The 21,986-nt window shown below is 35.5% G+C and overlaps 1 protein-coding gene across 10 annotated transcripts in view; it reads left to right on the top strand.

Annotated features, from left to right (window-relative positions):
• The window catches only part of LOC106877375 (uncharacterized), a 70,282-nt gene that overhangs the window by 24,839 nt on the left and 23,457 nt on the right, over positions 1–21,986 (top strand). For all 10 annotated transcript variants that reach the window (XM_089346529.1, XM_089346524.1, XM_089346528.1 and 7 more), the window contains 2 exons: positions 9,307–9,555; positions 11,703–11,800. In XM_089346529.1, coding sequence (XP_089202655.1) covers positions 9,307–9,555; positions 11,703–11,800 — 347 coding nt within the window. The remainder of the gene's footprint in view (positions 1–9,306; positions 9,556–11,702; positions 11,801–21,986) is intronic.

The following is a 21,986-nucleotide window of genomic DNA, read 5'->3' as shown; positions in this document are numbered from 1 at the left end:
TGCAATTACCTGACGAGACATCGGAAACCGGACACTGTTGTGATGAATAAAAAAGAAAGATGTATGATAACCGACGTAGCATGTCCCGATGACAAAATAGGTTGAATGTGATAGAAGAATAAAAAATAAACAGCTATGAGCATTTGAATAGGAAATACAAATGTTGTAGTCGATGAAGAAAGTAACGTGATACCAATAGTAATTGGTGAACTTGGAAGTATCAGCACTCAACTACAAACATGGCTAAAAAAGACTGATGCAAGTGTGAAGGTAGAAGACCTATAAAAATCAGAATGACTTGGTAATGCAAGAAATTTCCAGAAGGCTCTTACAGCACGACCAGTAAACAAATGTCACCTTAGTCCGCTGGCTGTGGACAGGTGAAATTTTAAATCATACCCCCCAAAAAAGCTGTGAGATTTCATTACATAATGATGATGATGATAATAATAATAATAATAATAATAAAGGTAACTCGAATGTGGAATCTAAAATCAGAAACAATTCCTATCATAGTAGGTGCCTTAGGTATAATAAAAAAATATTCAGACAAATACATAACAAAGACACCAGGACTTACAAATATATATAACATACAGAAATTGCACTACTGGGTACTGCACACATTCTACGCAAAACACTTCAATACAGTAAACATAAGAGCACCACAGCAAACCACAGCACATACCCAAGGCGCACAGAGCTGCGCTCGGTAGTGAAGTGAAAGCACGTTATAAAAATAAAACTACTGAACAATAATAATGATAATTATAATAGCAATAATTTAAATCATGCCTCATTGATATGATTGTTCTAATCGATATAAATGTATCTGTCAAGACCTACCGAAAACTGAGAAAGTAAAAAGATCTTGAAATAGAATTTGGCAAAATGTGGAACCTCAAGTCTAAAACAATACATGTTGTTAAAGGTCCCCTAAGAATGATAGCAAAAGAGGCTGATTCTTCCCTAGCTCAGATACCAGGAAACCCCAAAATGACATAAATTCAAAAGGCAGTGCTCATAGCAACTGCCTATATCTTATACTGTCTATGTAATCTCAAATTTTAAAACAAAATTATAATTTTCTTATGTTTTCTTAAACATTCTCTAGAACAATACTATGAGCAAAACCTAATATATGACACATTAAGCATAACACCAATAATAGACATCTAACTTGTCTCTTGAGGTCTCTGGATGAGACTTGTCGTCAACTTGTACAAATACAAAGCAAAAGTCAAACATAATAATAATAATAATGCACCATCCAAAGGCAGACGTGGATCATCTTTACCTTCCCAGAGCTCAGGAGGTCGAGGCTTGATCCAGCTTGAACTTACGTACAAAACCACTACAATCGGACTGGCCAAATACCAACGATTGGATGCTGAAACTTGTTGAAAAACATGAAAGACCGAAAAAAACTTCAATCTATTCTGAAAGAGGGCAAAAGATTCGCTACTGATCTCTTAGATACCCACCAGTTTGATCAGGTTGAAGGAAATGCGCCAACTGCTGCTGCAAAGAAAATAAAATTAATTGCAAAGACAAAAGCACATGAAAAATTAGCTAGCAGATGGGAACAGAAACCTCTGCATGGAAAGTATGTGGCCCGTAGCAAACAAGCTGATGTCGACCAGAAACACACGCATCAATGGTTACGAAGCTCAGGGCTAAAAGCAAAGAGTGAAGGTTTCATATTGGCTGCTCAAGACCAAAGCTTATTAACCCGGAACTACCAAGCCAATGTGATAAAAAATGGAGCTGACCCAAAATGCCGATTCTGTAACAATGAGATTGAAACTATAGACCACCTAATCTCAGGGTGTAGAGTCTTAGCACCTGTAGAATATAAAGCAAGACATGACAGAGTTGGCCAGTATTTACACTGGACAATATATCGGCATTATAAAATCAAAACCGCTGGCAAATGGTATAAACACCATCCTGAAGTTGTGGCTGAGGAAGAAAATGTATCGATTCTCTGGGACTTCCCCGTACATACTGACAAGGCTATAAAAGCTAATAAACCGGATATTATTATAAAAGATCAGACAAAGAAGATGTGTTTATTAATTGACATGAGTATTCCTTGCGATCATAATATAGTGGCGAAAGAATTTGACAAGATCAGTAAATATAAAGACTTGCTAATAGAAATTGAAAAACTGTGGTATCTCAAGGCGACTACCGTAGCAGTGATTGTAGGATCTCTAGGAAGGATAAAAAAAGGTACTGAAACCTATTTGAAAATGATACCAGGCTTACCATCCCTACAGGAAGTGCAAAAAATCGCGTTGACTGGAACGACTTATGTACTGAGAAGAGCATTATCGCTGTGAAAACAACATCCATTTATGAATTTATTTATTTATTAATCTTTTTAAAATACATATTTTACCTGTGAATATGCGTGTATAAACTGGGAATGCTTCTCTACCCTAGGTGTACGGAAAACACTCGGCGAGAAATGGAAGAAAATTTGAAGAAGGAAGAAAAAAACAACATAATAATAATAAATTCCCGGATGCAGTACAAGGCAGTGGCTCTCATGACTTCTGATCTTAATTGATTGGAAGTGTTATCATGTACATTGTTTTGTCTTGGTATAAAAAGATGGGCTACAGCAAATATTCTGCTCAATACAACAGATTTGCTTGTCAGTTGTTTGACTTTAACCAGTTGAGCATGTCCCTTGGTAGCTGACGATATGTGCATCTCTGATCATGGGCAGAAGTAGTGGGGGTTTGAATAATTCACTTTTAGAAACATCCTTAAACAAATTGAATAATTCACCTTTGGAAACATCCTTAAACAATTTTTTTCAGGACCTTTTGAGCAGGTTGGGCTACTCAACCTGAAGAAAATTCTAACAGGCTCCACCTGCGAGGTCATGCGCTGTTTATCTTGATATGAGATCACCATGTCGCACACATATAGTTGTGATGCTAGTCATGATGGGTATAATGGGCTTCATATATTTTACTCCAGTGTCCCTTTGATGGCATGTACTGCTCTCTCACTCAATAATAATAATAATAATAATAATAATAATAATAATAATAATAATAATAATAACAGACAGACAAATACATAACAAAAACACCAGGACTTACAAATATATATAACATACAGAAAATTGCACTACTGGGCACTGCACACATCCTACGCAAAACACTTTCAATACAGTAACCATAAGAGCATCACAGCAAACCACAGCACATACCCAAGGCACACAGAGCTGCGCTCGGTAGTGAAGAGAAAGCACGTTATAAAAATAAAACTACTGAACAATAATGATAATAATAATATATTGCTCTTGCTGCAACCAATGCTACTACTAACACATAAAAACAATAATACCAGTGATATCAATCATGATAATAATAATAATAATAATAATGAAAGGAAACGGGTGGAGTCTCCTTATGGGCTAATAAGGATATATCTAGTGATGGCATCACAATAAAAACACTCGTAATTGTGCAACCTGATAATCGCTACCTCAAATGATTGAAAATGAAAAAACAAAATATTGTGAATAACGGTGGCAATGAAACTGGAGCCAATGATGGTGATAATGTTGCACCCGGTAGGCTCAGAGATTCTGCTCCAGCTCCAGCCTGTCGATATCCAGAAAGGAACCACCACACACGGCGTAGATGGAGCAAGCAAATTAATGCTGTCGTCATGGAGTGTTACTACCTGAGCAACCCGGTAGACGAAAATGGTGCCCAAATTAGGAGTTACCGACAACGTATGTATAATCATTGGTGAGAAAAGGGATTGTTTCAACTCACGGAACAGAGACCCTGTGATCAAGCTAGAGCAATAAGAAAACAATTATTGGTTCACAGCAGTAGAGCTCGAATCTATCAAAAGACGGGTATTGGAAAATAGCAGCAAAGATAACGGTGACTATACAATTCTTACTAATAAAAGTAATCTCATAGCACAGGAAAGGAGCACTGGTAGTTTACTTGATGAGAGACATATAGATGATCTAAAAGAAGACAATAAAAATAATGGCGACATGACAGATGAACCAAAGACAAACTACGACAGAATAAAGGTAAGACTACAGGAGAACGATAGCGACATTATTTGCAACCCTAAAAAGGTTGATCGGTGGAAATTGAAACAAGAAACGAAAAATGTCAATGAAATCCTGAAATACATCAGAACAAACAACATCACAGAAACAAATAATTTGATCAAGACAGCAAGTATTGTTGTAGCAGAAAACGTGGGTATGGATGTCAAGAAAAAGGAACATAATGGGAGAGACGAAAGAAAAGATCCATGGTGGAAAAGAAGAATCCAGGCAGGGTTAAACATGCTCTCGAAGGAAATTTCTGTGTTAGACCGAAAAGAGAAAGGGGAGCTTAAAAGAGAACAAAAATACAGGGCACTTAAAAGGAAGTATAATATCGAAAGAAAGAGCCTGAAACAGCGCCTCGTTGCAAAGAGAGCAAAGATAGTAAGATACGACCAAAGAATGAAGGGTTACCACGAGAATAGATTGTTCAGAGTAGATCAGAAGAGATTTTATAAAGAAATATATGAAATGTGTACAGATGAAAGTTGATACCAGATAATAATGAAATTCAAAGGTTTTGGAGTGACATCTAGAGCAAAGGCAAGTAGCACAAGAAGCATGCTGAATGGTTGCAAGAACTGAAACAAACAGTAGTTTGTCCAAAACAGGCAGAACTAGTCATTTCGGTTAGGGATGTGAAGGAAATCAGCAAAAAATAAGCAACTAGAAGACCCCGGGACCAGATGGAGTGCAAGGCTACTTCGGGAATGTCATGCACAAATAGCTACGCAACTCAGCGCCTTGTTAAATGCCGACCAAGTAATACCAGAGTGGTTGACATTGGGTAGGACAGTGCTGTGTTTGAAAAACATCGAAAAAGGCAATACGGTAGACAATTACAGACCGATATCCTGTTTGCCAATTATGTGGAAGTTATTGACTGGAATACTCGTAGAGTCAATGTACGAACATCTAGAAAAAAATGGAGTCCTTCCACATGAGCAGAAGGGTTGCAAGGGTAAGTGTAGAGGTAGCAAGGATCAACTCCCGATAGATAAAACTGCACTCAGAGACTGCAAGAGGAGGAAAAGTAACTTATCCATGTCATGGATTGACTATCGTAAGGCGTACGGTATGATACCACATTCTTGGATTATGGAATGTATAAAGTTGTTTAGGATTGCATCAAATGTTGAGTGATTGCTTGCAAAAAGTATGGCGAATTGGAGGACGGACCTGGCAGCATATGGAAGAAGTTTAGGGACAGTAGAAATTAGGAGGAGCATCTTCCAAGTGGACTGCCTGTCCCCACTGATCTTTGTACTGTGCCTGATACCACTGACACTGATTGTGAGGAAAGCAAAAGCTGGGTATGTATTCAAAAGCCGCCAACAAAAGTCAACCATTTGTTATTCATGGATGACCTCAAACTTTATGCTAAAGATGAATCCCAAGTCAGTTCCCTCGTTGATACGGTGTATACCTTCAGTGCTGATATCAGAATGGACGAACTAACGATACCGTCGGGGAAGGTTATGAAGCATATAGAAGAGACGGGCTATAAGTACTTGGGGATTTTGGAAATAGATAAATTGATGGAGAAAGAAATGACAGAAAAATTTAAGGTGGAGTACATGCGCAAACTGAGATAGATCCTTAAGTCGAAATTAAAGCTATCAACACCTGGGAGGTTTCACTCCTTAGATATGGAGCAGGGGTACTCGCATGGACAGTAGACGAACTAAACAGCTTAGACAGAAAGGCAAGGAAGTTGCTAACTAGATATGGGTCAATCCACCCAAAAAGTGACACAAACTATATGTACGGAGAAAAAGAGGGGGAAGAGGACTTATTGGATGCGAACACAGCATTAGAGGAGAAGAAAACAACATAGCATGTTATGTAACAAATGCCACAGAACCGCTATTAAGGTGGAGTACATGCGCAAACTGAGATAGATCAGAAGGTCAGACTTGTGTAGGATGAAATATTGCAAAGATAAAGCACTGTGCAAGAAATTGAAAACAAACAAATGAAAGTGAAAATACGTGGGTAAAGAAAAGAATGCATGGCCAATTTCATAGAGATGTTGAAGATAAGACAGACAGAGAAAAAAGATGGCTGTGGATGACTAAAAATAGTTTAAAATCAGAAACGGAGGCTCTAACCTGTGCTGCCCAAGAGCAAGCACTAAGAACAAACTACATAAAATACAGACTAGACAGCACAACAGAAAGTGATAAGTGCAGAATCTATGCACAAAGCGCTGAAACCGTATGGTATATTACCAGCCAATGTACGCCACTAGTCCAAAAGGAATATTAGAGACGCCACGACAATATAGCCAGGCTTGTTCATTGGACACTTTGCAACAAGTATGGACTTGACAGAGCAAAAAATTGGTACGACCATAAATCCGAAGGCATCATCGAAAATGATAATGCAAAGATCCTGTGGGATTTTATGATTCAGTGCGACCATGAGATTGAAAATAGGAAGCCGGACATAGCCTTAATTGAGAAAGAAAACAAACTCTGCTGGATCATAGACATAGCATGTCCAGCTGACAAGGTATGCAATAAGGAAGAAAGAAAAGTCGAGAGTTATGACAGGGTAGCTTGGGAAATTAAGCAGTTGTGATCGATGAAAAACGTAGCATTGGTACTACTGCTACGTTTTTCATCAATTGTCGGAGCCCTGGGAACAGTGAGCAAAAGTCTCGAAGTACGTGGAACAAATAGGGGCTGCAATAAGTGTGGAGCACTTGCAGAAAACAGCACTGCTTGGGACCGCTTGAATACTCCGGAAGGTGCTCGAAAATAAGAGGTGTTACCTTAGTTCACTGGTGGTGAGCAGCTGACACTGTAGTACATCTCCAGCGTTACAAGCTGTGCAAAGGCAATAAATAATAATGTTAACAATACAGCCCTTACCCATCAAAGGAGAGTGTCATCTGGCTTAAAATAAGAGACAGGAAGGTTCATCATAGCAACCCCAAATCAATATCTACCTAAAAGAACCTGCCTGGCGAGTATCGTAAAGAACGGCAGTAGACAAACATGTCGTGAATGTATACAACAAAATGAAGCCATCGACCATGTCGTCTCTATGTACATTATTCTTGCGCCTACATTGTATCTCAACAGGCATGATAGAGTAGCACAATACATTCATAAATGAAATAAATATAAATAAATATAAATAAATATAAAGTGATTTCATAAATGAAATAAATATAATTAAATATAGGCGCAGGAGTGGCTGTATATAGACAACAAATATTGAATGTCACTTTCACTTTTCATTACCACACGAGTGACTGTGTGCTCCACAGACATGCATATCATTAACGTAGTTCTTAGGGAGATTCAGCCTCCCACAGAATATGACAAGGCTGGCCCTTTTGAATTGTAGCTACAATTCATTTTTGCCAACTGAGTGGAATGCAGCAAGGTGAAGTAGAGTATCTTGCTCAAAAACACACCGCGCCGAAAGGAATCGTACTCATGACTCTTCGATCTTGGGCGGAATACTCCTAACAACTGAGCCACGCATCTTAACCATAGAGAAAAGGAATGAAGCGACAGAGACAGGGAAAGGAAAGTGTCAACCATTTATAATGACAATTAGACCGAAATACGATCGACTTTTTCTAGCTTCTTTACTTTTAACAATGAAGAAGAGGGAAAGTGATGAATAGAGAAATGAGTTAGTTCTTTCTTCTTACCCCCACCGCACCTTCGGTACTTAATCGCCTTCTTTCATAGTTCATCATGTCTTGGTGGTGGAAGACCATGTTGTACAGGCATGTTTAACGTTTCTCTCCAAACTCAGATAAGCCCCGCCTCCTTTCCTTTTATCTTCATATAAACACTAATGCAAACGGGATATAGCTGAGAAAAGGTCGCAGAAAATTGGATACTACCCACTAGAAAATGGGTGGGTGGGGAGATATGTTGCCAATATGTGGTTACATGAAATTTAACTCTATACTTTATAAAGTATCTTCTACTATAGCTTTGGACCGACCAAAGCCTCGTGAGTGAATTTGGTAGACGGAAACTGAAAGAAGCCCGTCATATATATATGTATACAAATGTGTATAAGTATATATTTATGTAGGTGTGTTTTTGTTTGACTCCCACCATCATTGTTTGACAACCGATGCTGTTGTGTTTGCATCCCCGTAACTTAGATGCTCGGCAGAAAAGACTGCTAGAATAAGTTTCAGGCTTACAGAGAACAATTCTAAGGGTCAATTTCTTCGACTAAAGTGCGGTGCTCTAGCATGGCCACCGTCGAATGACTGAAACAAATAAAAGAATACCAGAAGAACGCTCCGTATCATTAAACAAGAGGATTCTTAAGTCACGGTAATAAAGTCACAGGAGTTTTGTCCTAGGGAAGTTTTGTTTGGAACCCAGAAATTCATTGTGACTTCTTTGCTTGTGATTTCTTTTCCTAACCAAAATTGGGACTTTATTGCTGTGACGTTTTTTCCTGAAACTTTTTACCGGTCACCGGTTTTACACCTTTCTATATTCTGTAACTGTCTCGATATAGAAACATTTCTCATGGCACCAAGACATAATTTATAGATGTTTACAGTTTTTATGTATTCCGTGAACTTTTCATGGGTCCAGCTAGTAATAATAATAATAATACAAAGACCTGGAAATAGAGGTAACTCGAATGTGGAATCTAAAAACAGAAACAATTCCTATCATAGTAGGTGCCTTAAGTATAATAAAAAAAAATATTCAGACAAATACATAACAAAAACACCAGGACTTACAAATATATATAACATACAGAAAATTGCACTACTGGGTACTGCACACATCCTACGCAAAACACTTTCAATACAGTAAACATAAGAGCACCACAGCAAACCACAGCACAAACCCAAGGCGCACAGAGCTGCGCTCGGTAGTGAAGTGAAAGCACGTTATAAAAATAAAACTACTGAACAATAATAATAATAATAATGAGAAGAAGAAGATATTCCTAGAAGACTTCATGTAATCGTGAATACATAAACGGTTTTTACTTTTACAAAATTATCCTGTTTTTAATTTTTTTTTCTCTCTTTTCGGCCGATGCAGCCGTAAATTGTATAGTTTTGCGTACTGAATGTCGTTGAAAGTCTTGTTTAATTAGGCATTTCAATTTTAATGTCCTTGTTGAAATTATTAAAGTTAATGTAAAAAAGATTAAATTTATAATATAACAAATCAAATAGAATGTTAATTTCTTTCTTTCAGGACCCATTTGGTTAGGTGAAAGTGTGTTCCTTCGGGTTAAAATTCCAAACATGAAGAGACCCATTTTTTGGCAAAGTGAAAACTTTACATTAGATTGTAATACAACTTGTACCAAAAGTAATGACTACAGAGTTTCACAAGAACATGATCACTCGTATCTATGGATTCGAAATGTATCCTGGGAGTTTTCAAACTGGTTTTTTTACGAAGGCAATCATAAATTTGGACATATCAGTTTGGACATAAACGGTAATTTCGCCCAGTTCTTATTCCTTCTCCCATTTCTCTTTCTCCCTTACATCACCTCATACCCTCCTACTCCACTCTCCTCCTGTTTCTCCTCCATGCGTCTTGTTCGTTTTGTCATCGCAAGGCTAGAATGGAAGTCTGTCTGTTTTTTATGTTTTATTTATATTCTTGTAAAAATTAATGTGGGATATAAAATATGGAATATATAATATATAATATAAAAATAGATGGTAAAATGAAATGAAGTATTGAACGTCTTATTGAATATATGAAATATGTCTTATTGAATATATGAAATATTAAGTATTCAATATAGAGAATTAAATATATAAAGGCGAATTAAATATACCACTAGGTATGAAAATACGTATTCACCTTTATATATTTAATTATCTATATTGAATACTTAATATTTCATATATTCAATAAGACATATTTCATATATTCAATAAGACATTCAATACTTCATTTCATTTTACCATCTATTTTTATATTATATATTATATATTCCATATTCTATATCCCGCATTAATTTTACAAGAATATAAATAAAACATAAAAAACAGACAGAGTTGGAACTCTTTTAAATAAAATTATATATATATATATATATATATATATATATATATATATATATATATATATATATATATATATATATATATGTATGTATGTATGTATGTATATATATATATGTATGTATTCATATATTTAAAAATTATTAGATAAATTATATTTTAATAAAATCTCCGTGAATGATAAACTTTAAAATATCCATAAGTAACTTTAAAAGGAAATGAACCCTCACCAATTGTAAATAGACTAACTCCATACATGTGATACATAGTGAATCACACCCCCATTGAATATATAAAAATTAATTCATATAAAAATATGTATAATAACCTAAATTATCAACAAATAAACCTAAAACATCTAAATAAATCAAAATTTTAATATGAATTAAAATTTCCATAATTAAAAAGTAAGAGTTAAATAAAGATATTGATTTGGATTCTTGTTAATATATATACCTTTATTTCTTTCACAAGTGAGTAGAAAATGTGTGGTAGCCAGCTTTTAAAATAGGGATATAAAGTGCACCAAGGGGTATGTTATTATGACCCAGTTCATCAAAACTACAACTAATCATTTGTCATTGTGGTGTGGTCGTAGTTTAACTTCAAAGGAATCCAAAAGACGCACCTGCTGTTACAAACCAAAACACAAACCCATGCTGGTATTTCAGTTGGTAAGCAACTCACCATCCATTAGGATGGGAATGAATTATTGTTAAATGTTACCCTGAAGAGATTTTTACATTTAAATGTAATCTCAATTGTAAAATGGGAATGAAGGTAAGAAATTCAAGCGTAGGTAGGTGATACAAAATTGATATTATATAAATAAATTGATTTTTTCTGTGTTCAAATTCTCCATTTTTAAAATTTTATTGAATTTGTTCTCCTATATCTAATGGATGAATACATCTATAATAATAACAGCTGGAACTTCATAAGTGTTAACAATAATACTAACACCAATTAATGAAATTTAAGTATATTAACCGACATGGAGGAAAACCAGTTTACGCTTGGATAAATTATATCCCTGTGAAACAGCAACTTCTTTCCATTCGAAATGATTTACATGTATATGTACAAACACACACTCACATATATATGTATAAACATAAATATATGTAGGAGTGGGAGTTCCGGTCTCATAGCTGGCCGCCAACACTTTTCCTGCAAATTAGGGGTAGTTTATCCTGTTCAAGCTATATTATTAGCATTATCCTGCGTTTGAGAATTTAAAATTTCACTTCTTTAACTTTTCAAGACATCTCAACGCTTTTAAAGCAAACTTCGTTCGTTTGTTTACTTTCATCGTAATTTGAATTTACACATATACATGTTTATATATTCATATATATATATATATATATATATATATATATATATATATATATATATATATATATACGAGAGAGAGAGAGAGAGCATGTTTTTGTGATAAAAAGCTTGCTTCCCCACCACATGGCTGTGTGTTCAATGAGGGGCAGTTTCACCAAGTGTTTTTTTTTTAATATAGTCTCGGCACGACCAAATTACAATTAATAAATCTCTTTACAACATATTTTACAGTGAAACCGAAAATTGCAATCAAAAGCACAAGCACCGGATACAAACTAATGGCCGTCTGTTCTTTACCTACTACAGTAATAGAATGTTACCAAGGAAAGGTAAGTCAATGCAATACTGTTTTTACCTCTCTATCTGGCCGATATCTGTTTGGCTCAGTCTCTGAAATTTTTAAATAAGTGAAAATTTCTGCGGTTTAGCTTTCTTTGATATATTATACATACTGGCATAGACAGAAAGACAGACAATGCATAAAAACATACATACATAGTACCTGATGCGCAAAAGGGATAGACACGCAGGAAAAAAGCCGTATAATGTGACAACCGATAAAGACTTTGTGGCGTTCACTCTGAAGATATCACCCACATCATGAGCAGTTGTCCGAAAATGTCATTACAGTATTATCTACCGAGACATTATGTTGTATCTAGGACACTCTATAATGAAATCCGTCGGAAGGATAATTCCGAAGACAAAGAAATAAGAAGCCACAATATGGTAGAAGACATAGCCACTCATAATAAAAAGGAATACTGGTAGAATATACCAGTGAAAACCTCAATAAAATGTATGCACAACAGACCAGATATAATGATTTGGGATAGAGAAAAGTAACTGTGCATAGTTGTGGAAATTAGCTGTTCAGCTAATTAGCCACCGATCTTCGATGAAAGAGATAAATTCTTGGCAACATTATGTATATTTTTCCAGTGAAATTCTTTACTGATATCGAAAAAGTGAAAACAAGCAATGTTAATTCTCTAAATGAAGTATTAACAGTAACTGCACGATAAAGTGAAGTATATTGCCACTTAAGTGTGGCTGACCCCTAGGGGTGGATGTTACTGTTGCTTTTAGCCCCAGGAGGACATCTCCTCCAGCTGGCTTATCGAATTAACATTGCTTGTTTTCACTTTTTTCGATATCAGTGAAGAATTTCACTGGAAAAATATACATAAGGTTGCCAAGAATTTATCTCTTTCATCGAAGATCGGTGGCTATCGGACGCTGACGAAGGGAAATAACCCTGAAACCCGGGTCCGTTCGTGCTACAGATCACGATGAGAGGGATAACTTCCCTTGGCAAAACAAACAGGACACAGTAGTGTGTCGATAAGCCAGCTGGAGGAGATGTACTCCTGGGGCTAAAAGCAACAGTAACATCCCCCCCTAGGGGTCAGCCACACTTAAGTGGCAATATACTTCACTTTATCGTGCAGTTACTGTTAATACTTCATTTAGAGAATTAACATTGCTTATATATATATATATATATATATATATATATATATATATATATATATATATATATACATATACTTACATATATATATATATATATATATATATATATATATATATATATATATATATATATATATATACACATATATGTATATATATATATATATATATATATATATATATATATATATATATATATATATATATATATATGTATATATATATATATATATATATATATATATATATATATATATATATATATATATATGTATATATATATATATATATATATATATATATATATATATATATATATACATATATTCGCAAAAAAATATACTTATCCCTGCACAGAAGCAATATCTCAAAAGTCTTATAGAAAAAACAGAAGAGTTTGTTCGAAGATTAAGATAGAAAGCCTTCTTCTTTGATAGTAAACAAAAACCAAACGGGAACAAGTACGGAATCAAATTTTCCAGGAACCCACCACCTATTCCGGAATTAGAACCCTTCGAGAAAGACCTTTTTGATCTCATTAGAAAAATTAAATTCCGTAAACACACCAACCATCTACAGAAAAATATGAAGGAAAAAATTACAGAAATCAACAACTTGAATAAGATCTTCGTTAATTCCGACAAGACAAAAAACTTATATGCGGTTGATAAGGACTTTACAAGCGTCTAATTTTGAATAGCATCACAGATACATACAAAAAAGATAACACAAATTTATATAAAGAGGTGAATTTGGAAGCAAGAAGAATAGCTAACAATCTTAAGATTAGCGATAGAATAGAATACCTATCTCCCCGACCTGTTTTTGTTACCCTAAAAGACCATAAAGCCAATTTTAATAGAAACCCCAAATGTAGATTAATTAATCCTGCAAAAACTGAAATAGGGATTATTAGCAAATATATTTTAGACCGAATTTTAACTAAGTTAGATAGTGATTTAAATTTACGGATTTGGAAGAATAATAAGTCAGTAATAGATTGGTTTAAAGGGATTAGCCATAAGTATAACTGCAAATTTACGCAGTTCGATGTTATTGATTTTTACCCATCAATATCCAGGCCTTTGCTCCTGAAAGCATTAGATTTCGCCAAACAGTATGTCAACATCGATAGCTCGGAAATAGACATTATAATGCACGCAAGAAAATCACTTCTTTTTCATGAGGGATCCACCTGGATTAAAAAGAGTGAAGATTCTCTTTTCGATGTACCGATGGGGGCATACGACGGGGCGGAATTGTGCACGCTTATAGAGGCTTACATTCTGCATTATCTAAAACGGGAATTTCCGTTTATAGATGCAGGATTATATAGGGATGACGGTCTTATAGTCACCCATAATTTAAACGTCCATGAACTAGATAAGCTCAGGAAGGATCTTATAACTTTCTTCCAAAGGATAGGTTTACAGATCACGGTAGATACTAACCTAAAAAAAAGTAGATTTCTTAGACGTAAATTTAGACTTGGATTCGAATATATTTAAGCCTTACCGTAAACCAAACGACAAACTATCCTATATCAGCAGAGAATCCAACCATCCGCCTGTTATTCTTAGAAACTTAGCTAGTAACGTAGGTAGGCGAATTTCGTCAATTTCTGCAGACGAAGCAACATTCCGTAACGCGGCACCGTATTATGATAGTGCTTCAAGGAATAGTGGATTCCCTGAGAGGATCCAGTACCCCCAGTTTAATGCTGGCAGCAGCGCAGCGCGTAGTACTAGGACTAGGAAAGTTTGGTGGTTCAACCCAGCTTTCAATATGGCCGTAAGAACGAATATAGGTAAGGAATTCTTAAAATTGGTCACTAGGCACTTTCAACTTGATCGTAAGTTTTACAGAATATTTAATAGATGAACGCTTAAGATTAGCTATTCGTGTTGCAAAAACTTCGCCTCTTTGATCAGCCAGCACAACAATAAAATAATTGCCAAAAACAATAATGCCGACCCACTTACAAAGAGCTGTAATTTCAAAGATCGAACTTCCTGTCCGTTGGAAGGGAGATGTCTAGAAAATGGTATCGTATATAAGGCCAAAGTTCAGATAGAAGGCTCGCATTCTTTCAAAACCAGACTGTATTCGCACAAAAATGATTTTAGGTACCCTGAAAATAGGACAAAGATGAGCCTAGCAAAATACGTCTGGCAATTAAAGGAAAATGAAGCCCAGCCTTTCAACGTGACATGGAGGATTTTGGGCAGAGCATCGCCTTACAGACACGGTGCCCATAAAAGACCATTGAAATGTGATCTTTGTTTATTGGAAAAGCTAAATATTTTATTCCAGGATAAGAAGGCGCTAAACCAAAGACGCAAACTTTTAAATACATGTAGACATGCGTCCAAATTTAAAATGTCGGCAAATAATATACCGTAAGGATAGTATATATAACTTTTTGATAATGTTTGACTCCTTGTAACCATTGTGCAATCTTACTATTGGATTGGTACCGAATTATAAATGATTTATTTAGCGTTGTAAGAATTTTGTATAGACCCCTACGTCATTTTAAGAAAACCTTCGACTGTTATATACATAGTTTTTTTCTTCTCCCTTGTTTTTACTTTTTACTTTTTACTTCATTCAATTCTATTTATTTTAAAACACTTTGTATTCTATTATGCATGTATTTTCGCCTGGTTTTAACTTTTATACACCCGGCGGTTTCTTAAGAAATTGTCTGCATATATACGCTGAGATCTAAAAGATTTTTTTATGTAGATGTCTGTATAGTAACAACACTTACGTATTCATATGCGTGCGTCTACGCTTACATATAGGGCCTGGGTTTGCACTTGTGCATATGCAGTTATGATTTCGTGCGTGTACGTTTTTGTGTATACATGGGTAAGAGTATATGCTTATATTTATTTGCACATACATGCATCTATTCGCGTGTGTACATCTATACTATATATGGGAATGTAAGCTTAGGTTCACACTCACACATACTTGAATGTGTACATACGCATGTATACGGTTATGATCGTAAGTATTTGCGTACATATCAACATATGTATGTATATACGTGATGCTATATGCATTTTTGTATACACATATATACGCAATCTAAATTTTATGCAGGTTTACTATATACATACGTCCTTGCTCATTTTCTCTCTCTACTTCTTTCTTTTCATTCCCAACCTTTCTCTCTTTTCTTCCTTTTCTGTCTTTCTTTCTTTTTTCTCTTTCTTTCTTCCTTTCCTTTCTCATGACAACTACATCGCCCCCCCCCTTTCTATACTAATAACGTTATTATAGATACGTTACTCTTTACCTCTCCACTCCATAGATTAAGATACAATTTTTGTTACCAGCGCATAGGTTTTTTCATGTGCAAACTTAAATGCGTATGTATGTATATTTATGTAAATTTGTATTCATGTATATATTTGTGCCTTGCAAAAATATATGCCTATATACGTAGATTGTCTGTGCGTATGCATCTGTGTATTTTGATGTATGTGTATATATATATATATATATATATATATATATATATATATATATATATATATATATATATATATATATATATATATATATATGTTGTCGATAGCCTAGTATGCGTATATGCTATTGTAATTTTATTTTGTTTTGAACGCAGCCTACATTTTATTTTATTTGATTTGATTTTAATGTGTTAATTCGAATATAATTAATTATTTACAATATGTATTTTGAACCCATTTTTCTATTTAAGGTTATCTTCGAATTTTCTTTTAATAGGATGGATCTATATTAAATTCATTTGTTTTGCTCATTACGAATCCATGACCGTTATTTGAAACGACCAATCAAACGAATCCATGTGTTTTAAATTTTATATCACTTTTGATTGCATTGTTATTCCCTTTCCATTTCTAACAAAACTGTCCGATGAACGGGAACGTGAAACTCAGAGTAACAGTCTTTTGTTATATTTCTGCTGCTTTTAAATAAAGTACGTATATATATATATATATATATATATATATATATAGTATATTCAGTTAAGAATGTAGTAGAATACATTATAGAGCTCGTCCACTTTATGATTTACCATGTGCTATCCAGCATTAGTATTATATTTACTTCTAAGTTTACATTTGAGCATCTGTCGTGTGTGAAAAGATAACTGAAAAAATGGATTAAACAATAAGGAGTACGGTTGAACATTTATTATTTAATCACTACAATTATTTCCACGAGATCTAGTTGTGTTTCCTCAGGAAATATGTAAATATTTTCTCCAAAAGTTCAAATTCTCGGCTTCAAGGGCATCCTCACTGTCTGTCGGGGCCTAGAGTTAGCATTAACCACTGAATTTCTCACAAACTGCTTTGAAAGTGTAGATGTATTGTTCGTGTGGTTTCCGATTTAAACGGATTGGCATTTGATTTCTTTGTTCTGATTTATTCTTTAACATTGGTTACACAAACGATTGTGATTTGCTTATCTTTAAGATTCGGCCTCTACTTTCATATGTAAGGTCATTCACATACACATCCATATACGTACCAACGCTCCAATACATGTACACACCGGTACACTCACATGCACACATACATACATGTGTATATATATATAATACATAATAAATAATATATATATAAATAATATATATATATGGGTACAGGACGTCACTACCTAAGCAAGTAACACAAAGTATGTAAACAAACGAGGGTAAAACGTGTGAAATACGTAAACAATGGCATAAAATGGAGAACGGGACAAGCTAACACAGTGAACCACCCTTCATCAGTTGGCGGTTGTCTATCTACTATTCATTTCGAGCATTCAACGACAATATGAGTCTTCAAAGACAGTTGTTTCCATAAATTCTAAAATAAAATTTAGGATTTATGGATGGTCAAAATTGGGAAGAAAAAGAATGACAGTGGAGACATACAAGGAAACCGAACGAAAACATACATGGTGGGTCGTTAGACCAGAACGAGAGGAAAATAGTGAACGCTGGGAGGAACATTTTTTTAAAGCAAAAACATGAAAGAGAGAGAGATAAACACGTCCGTTTATTTAATCGTCCGAGTAGGAAAAGAAAGATGTACGATGGTCACATGATCGAAAACGGAATGTTTCAATGCACATATATATAATGTCAATTTTTTTAAAACGTCAACCACACTCTCAGTCGCAGAATTTCCATCACTCTATATATACACATTCAAAGCAGTTTGCCAGCCGTCCTTCAGCGTCAACACACCTTGATAAACTACTTGACTACTACTAAATTGAAGCCCCGACAAACAGAGAGGACGCTCTTGTAGCTGAGAATGTGAACTTATGTACACAATATCACCTGAGGAAACAGGACTAGATCTCATAATGTAGAGAAACGGTTGCATAATCAAGTACTTGCACGCTTGGCGAAGTACGTTGCGTGGAAACAATTGTAGTGATTATAGAATAATTTTCAACCATAATCCTTCCTTTTGACACAAATATTTCAATCTCTCTCTCGCTCTCTCTCTCTCTCTCTCTCTCTCTCTCTCTCTCTCTCTCTCTCTCTCTCTCTCTCTCTCTCTCTCTATACATATATATATATCTTCTAATATATAAAACAGAGATGTCTGTGTATTTGCTTTTCACGTGAAATTGACTTCACCAAATGCTTCCATACTTGTGATGCACGAATAATTTGACCTCGGATAAATGTTAGGCTTTTCATTTGATTTTTTTTATTAAAAATAAATAATATTGCTTTATATTTAAGATTCACTTCTTTAAAAAGGTTCCTCAATGTCAACTTCCGGTATTGATGTAACAACGGCAAAAAGCTTCACTCTCTACTTTGACGTTTTTCTACAAAATGTTTACATACTTGTGATGCAATGTCAACTTCCGGTATTGACGTAGCAACGGCAAAAAGCTTCAATCTGTATTTTAAACATTCTGTCCAAGAGCTTTTAGTTATACGACTTTTTCCTTTCATGCTTATTTCATTCATTCTTCGCAATATTCTCTCTCCCCCTCTCCCTCTCTCTCTCTCTCTCTCTCTCTCTCACAACACGCGCGCGCGCGCATACATACACACATGTGTCTTTGTAAATATGTTTGTATACATTTATGTATGTGCGTGTTTGTAAGAGACAGAGTGTGAGTGAGTCAAGGGGTGTGTTGTCATATGCATCCATCATTTTTGGATGTATGTGTGCGTATGTGTGTGTGTGAGACAGAGTGAGAGAGCGGTGTGTAAGTAGTATTTACTCTCTCTCTCTCTCTCTCATACACACGCAAACACACACACACACACACTCACACACAAAGATGTATGCATATTTATGCATGTACGTATACATGACAACAAACCTCTCTCACTCTCTCTCTCCCTCTCTCTGTCACACATACACACACGTCCATTTCATCTGATGTGTGATACTCTGTGTGTGTGTGTGTGTGTGTGCGTGCGGGCGGGGTCCCCAATCGCTATTTATTTCAATTACTCTTGTGAGGATATTCACGTAAATCATTTTTTTCATTTAATCCCCATTTTAATTTAGGTAAAAGTTTCCAAGTACCAATGAGGCTTTTTGGCACATCTTCAATTTTCCCATTCATGAGAGGCGCCCAGCCATCATTCATATGAGAGTCCATCTACAGAATATCCTCAAATTTCTATACAGCATATTTTGCATTTTTTCTTCCAGTATATAAGCAACAATTTAATTCCCAGGCAACGCCGGGTGCCTCTGCTAGTATATATATATATATATAACGTGAAATATATTTGCCACTTAAATGTGGCTAACCACTAAGGGTGGATGGTACTGTAGCTTGTAGCCCTAAGAGGACACATCCTCCAGCTGGCTATTGACACACTTTCTGTGCCCCATCAGTATTTGCAAAGGGAAGCCATCCTTCCCATCTTCAACTTGACGGGCTTCTAGGTATTTACCCATAGCCATTCAACCTTAGCGGTTAGCCACATTTAAGTGGCAAATATACTTCACGTTATCGTGCAGCTACTGTTTATACATCGTTCAGAGATTTATTATTACTTGTTAACACTTTTTCGGGATCAGTGACTTTTCATCACTGGAAAATGGATAAGTATTTGCATTGGGACCCCTTCGCATCGAAGGCCGGTGATTGTCGTGCGCTGATGACGGGTAAATACCTAGAAACTCAGGTCCGTGTGTATCACGTCAGGTCGAAGATGGAAAGGATGACTTCCCTTTGCAAACACTGCTAGGGCACAGCTGGAGGACGTGTCCTCTTGGGGCTACAAGCTACGGTAGCATCCACCCTTAGCGGTTAGCCACATTTAAGTGGCAAATATACTTCACGTTGTCGTGCAGCTACTGTTTATACCTCGTTCAGATATTTATTATTGCTTATATATATAATGTATGTATGGATATGTATATAAATTTAATAATAACGGTAAAAAATGAATATTAATTTGATTAGTATCAATTTAAACCAGTGGCTTAGCATATTGGAAAACTCTGAAGATCCAGAAAAGTTATATTACATACATATATGAGAGATGACCACTAAGTGGACATCCAATATTCTAGATGTAGGCCCCGATATGTTCTGACCACTAAGAAAAGAATGTTCCAAGAAATGTCAGCAAACGTCAGACCGTAGGCGAGCAAGACAAATGAGGATATAATTTGCAGAACTATACATGAGACGTCCACACGAGATAGAACATGCATATAGTTTTGCCAATTATGTTTGGGGCTATATTTCAAATGCCTTCGTTTTGGCAAAACTATATGCATGTTCTATCTTCTCGTGTATAGTTCTGCAAATTATATTTTGCTATGACGGTCACACTGATGAATGGCGGAGATGTGCGTATGTAAATATGTAAATGGTAACAATGAAACCTGGTATGTGACTAATCATTATATTTTGTATATTTTAATCTGTCTTGCTCGCTTACGTTCTGGCGCTTGCTGAATTTTCTTGAGAAAATCCTTTTCTTAGTGGTCAGACCATATGGGGTCTACATGTAGCATACTGGATGTCCAATTAGTGGTCATCCCTCTTATATATATGTATATATATATATATATATATATATATATATATATATATATATATGTGTGTGTGTGTGTGTGTGTGTGTGTGTGTGTGTGTGTATACAGAGTAAGCACATAAATGCGAAATGGCACTACTCGAAAACCAGAGGTAAAATGCTTTATCAAAAAGCAGCAAAAATATCACAAAAATTGTTACTCAGAGTTTCATGTTCCCGTTTGTCGGACAGTTTTGTATATATATATATATATATATATATATATAAACTTAGATATGTCTCTACCAAACATTGGTCCAAGCTATGTCTAACTTAATAGCACTAACTGATATGATTATCTAAATGCCTCTTAAGTCAATTTTTGTGGTATCATGGACCATTCGAGTAGGGAGTTCTTGTTGAATGAGTTGTATCCAGGTATAGGTAGCTTATCTGGTATTCCTTGAAGAAATTTGCCCAGACTCCGTTTAAAGGTGATGGGCTCCGTTTCTTCATTGATTTCATTCGGGACAATGTTAAATAGAGCAGGACCTATTCAGGAAAAGAAATTATGTCATATTTATATGTTGTGATCCTGAATTGTGTAGGGAACATATGGCTTGTCGTCCTAGCTTTGGATGAATTCTGAATCAAATGTTGAAGTCGTTTGCCCAATGCTGGTGCAATATTTTCCGCATCGAGCAAATGATGTGTCGCTCACGGCGGTGATGGAAAAATAGAGTTTCAATGCTTTAAGGCGGTCCAAATAATTGTGATCAGTCATACCCTTATTTCCTTTAGTGAATTACCTCTGCGGTGATTCAATTTTCGAGATGTTTTGTACTGTAATGGGGAGACGACAGGAGGTAGCAGTATTGGAGGTGTCGCCGTGCAAAGGAGGGGAAAAGTGGGATGACAACACATTGTTCCTTGGACCGGAAGGTTCTTAGGATCCAGAAGGTCATCCTACGACCTATATCGACCTTATTCTTGATGTAGACACTCCGACTGAGATTGTTATCAACAAATACTCTTAG

The sequence above is a fragment of the Octopus bimaculoides genome, chromosome 30 (genome assembly GCF_046866305.1).
Source record: "Octopus bimaculoides isolate indiv1 chromosome 30, ASM4686630v1, whole genome shotgun sequence".
Taxonomy (NCBI): Eukaryota; Metazoa; Mollusca; class Cephalopoda; order Octopoda; family Octopodidae; genus Octopus; species Octopus bimaculoides.
The sequence above is the reverse complement of the archived record's forward strand: the minus strand, read 5'-3'. Positions and strand labels throughout refer to the sequence as shown.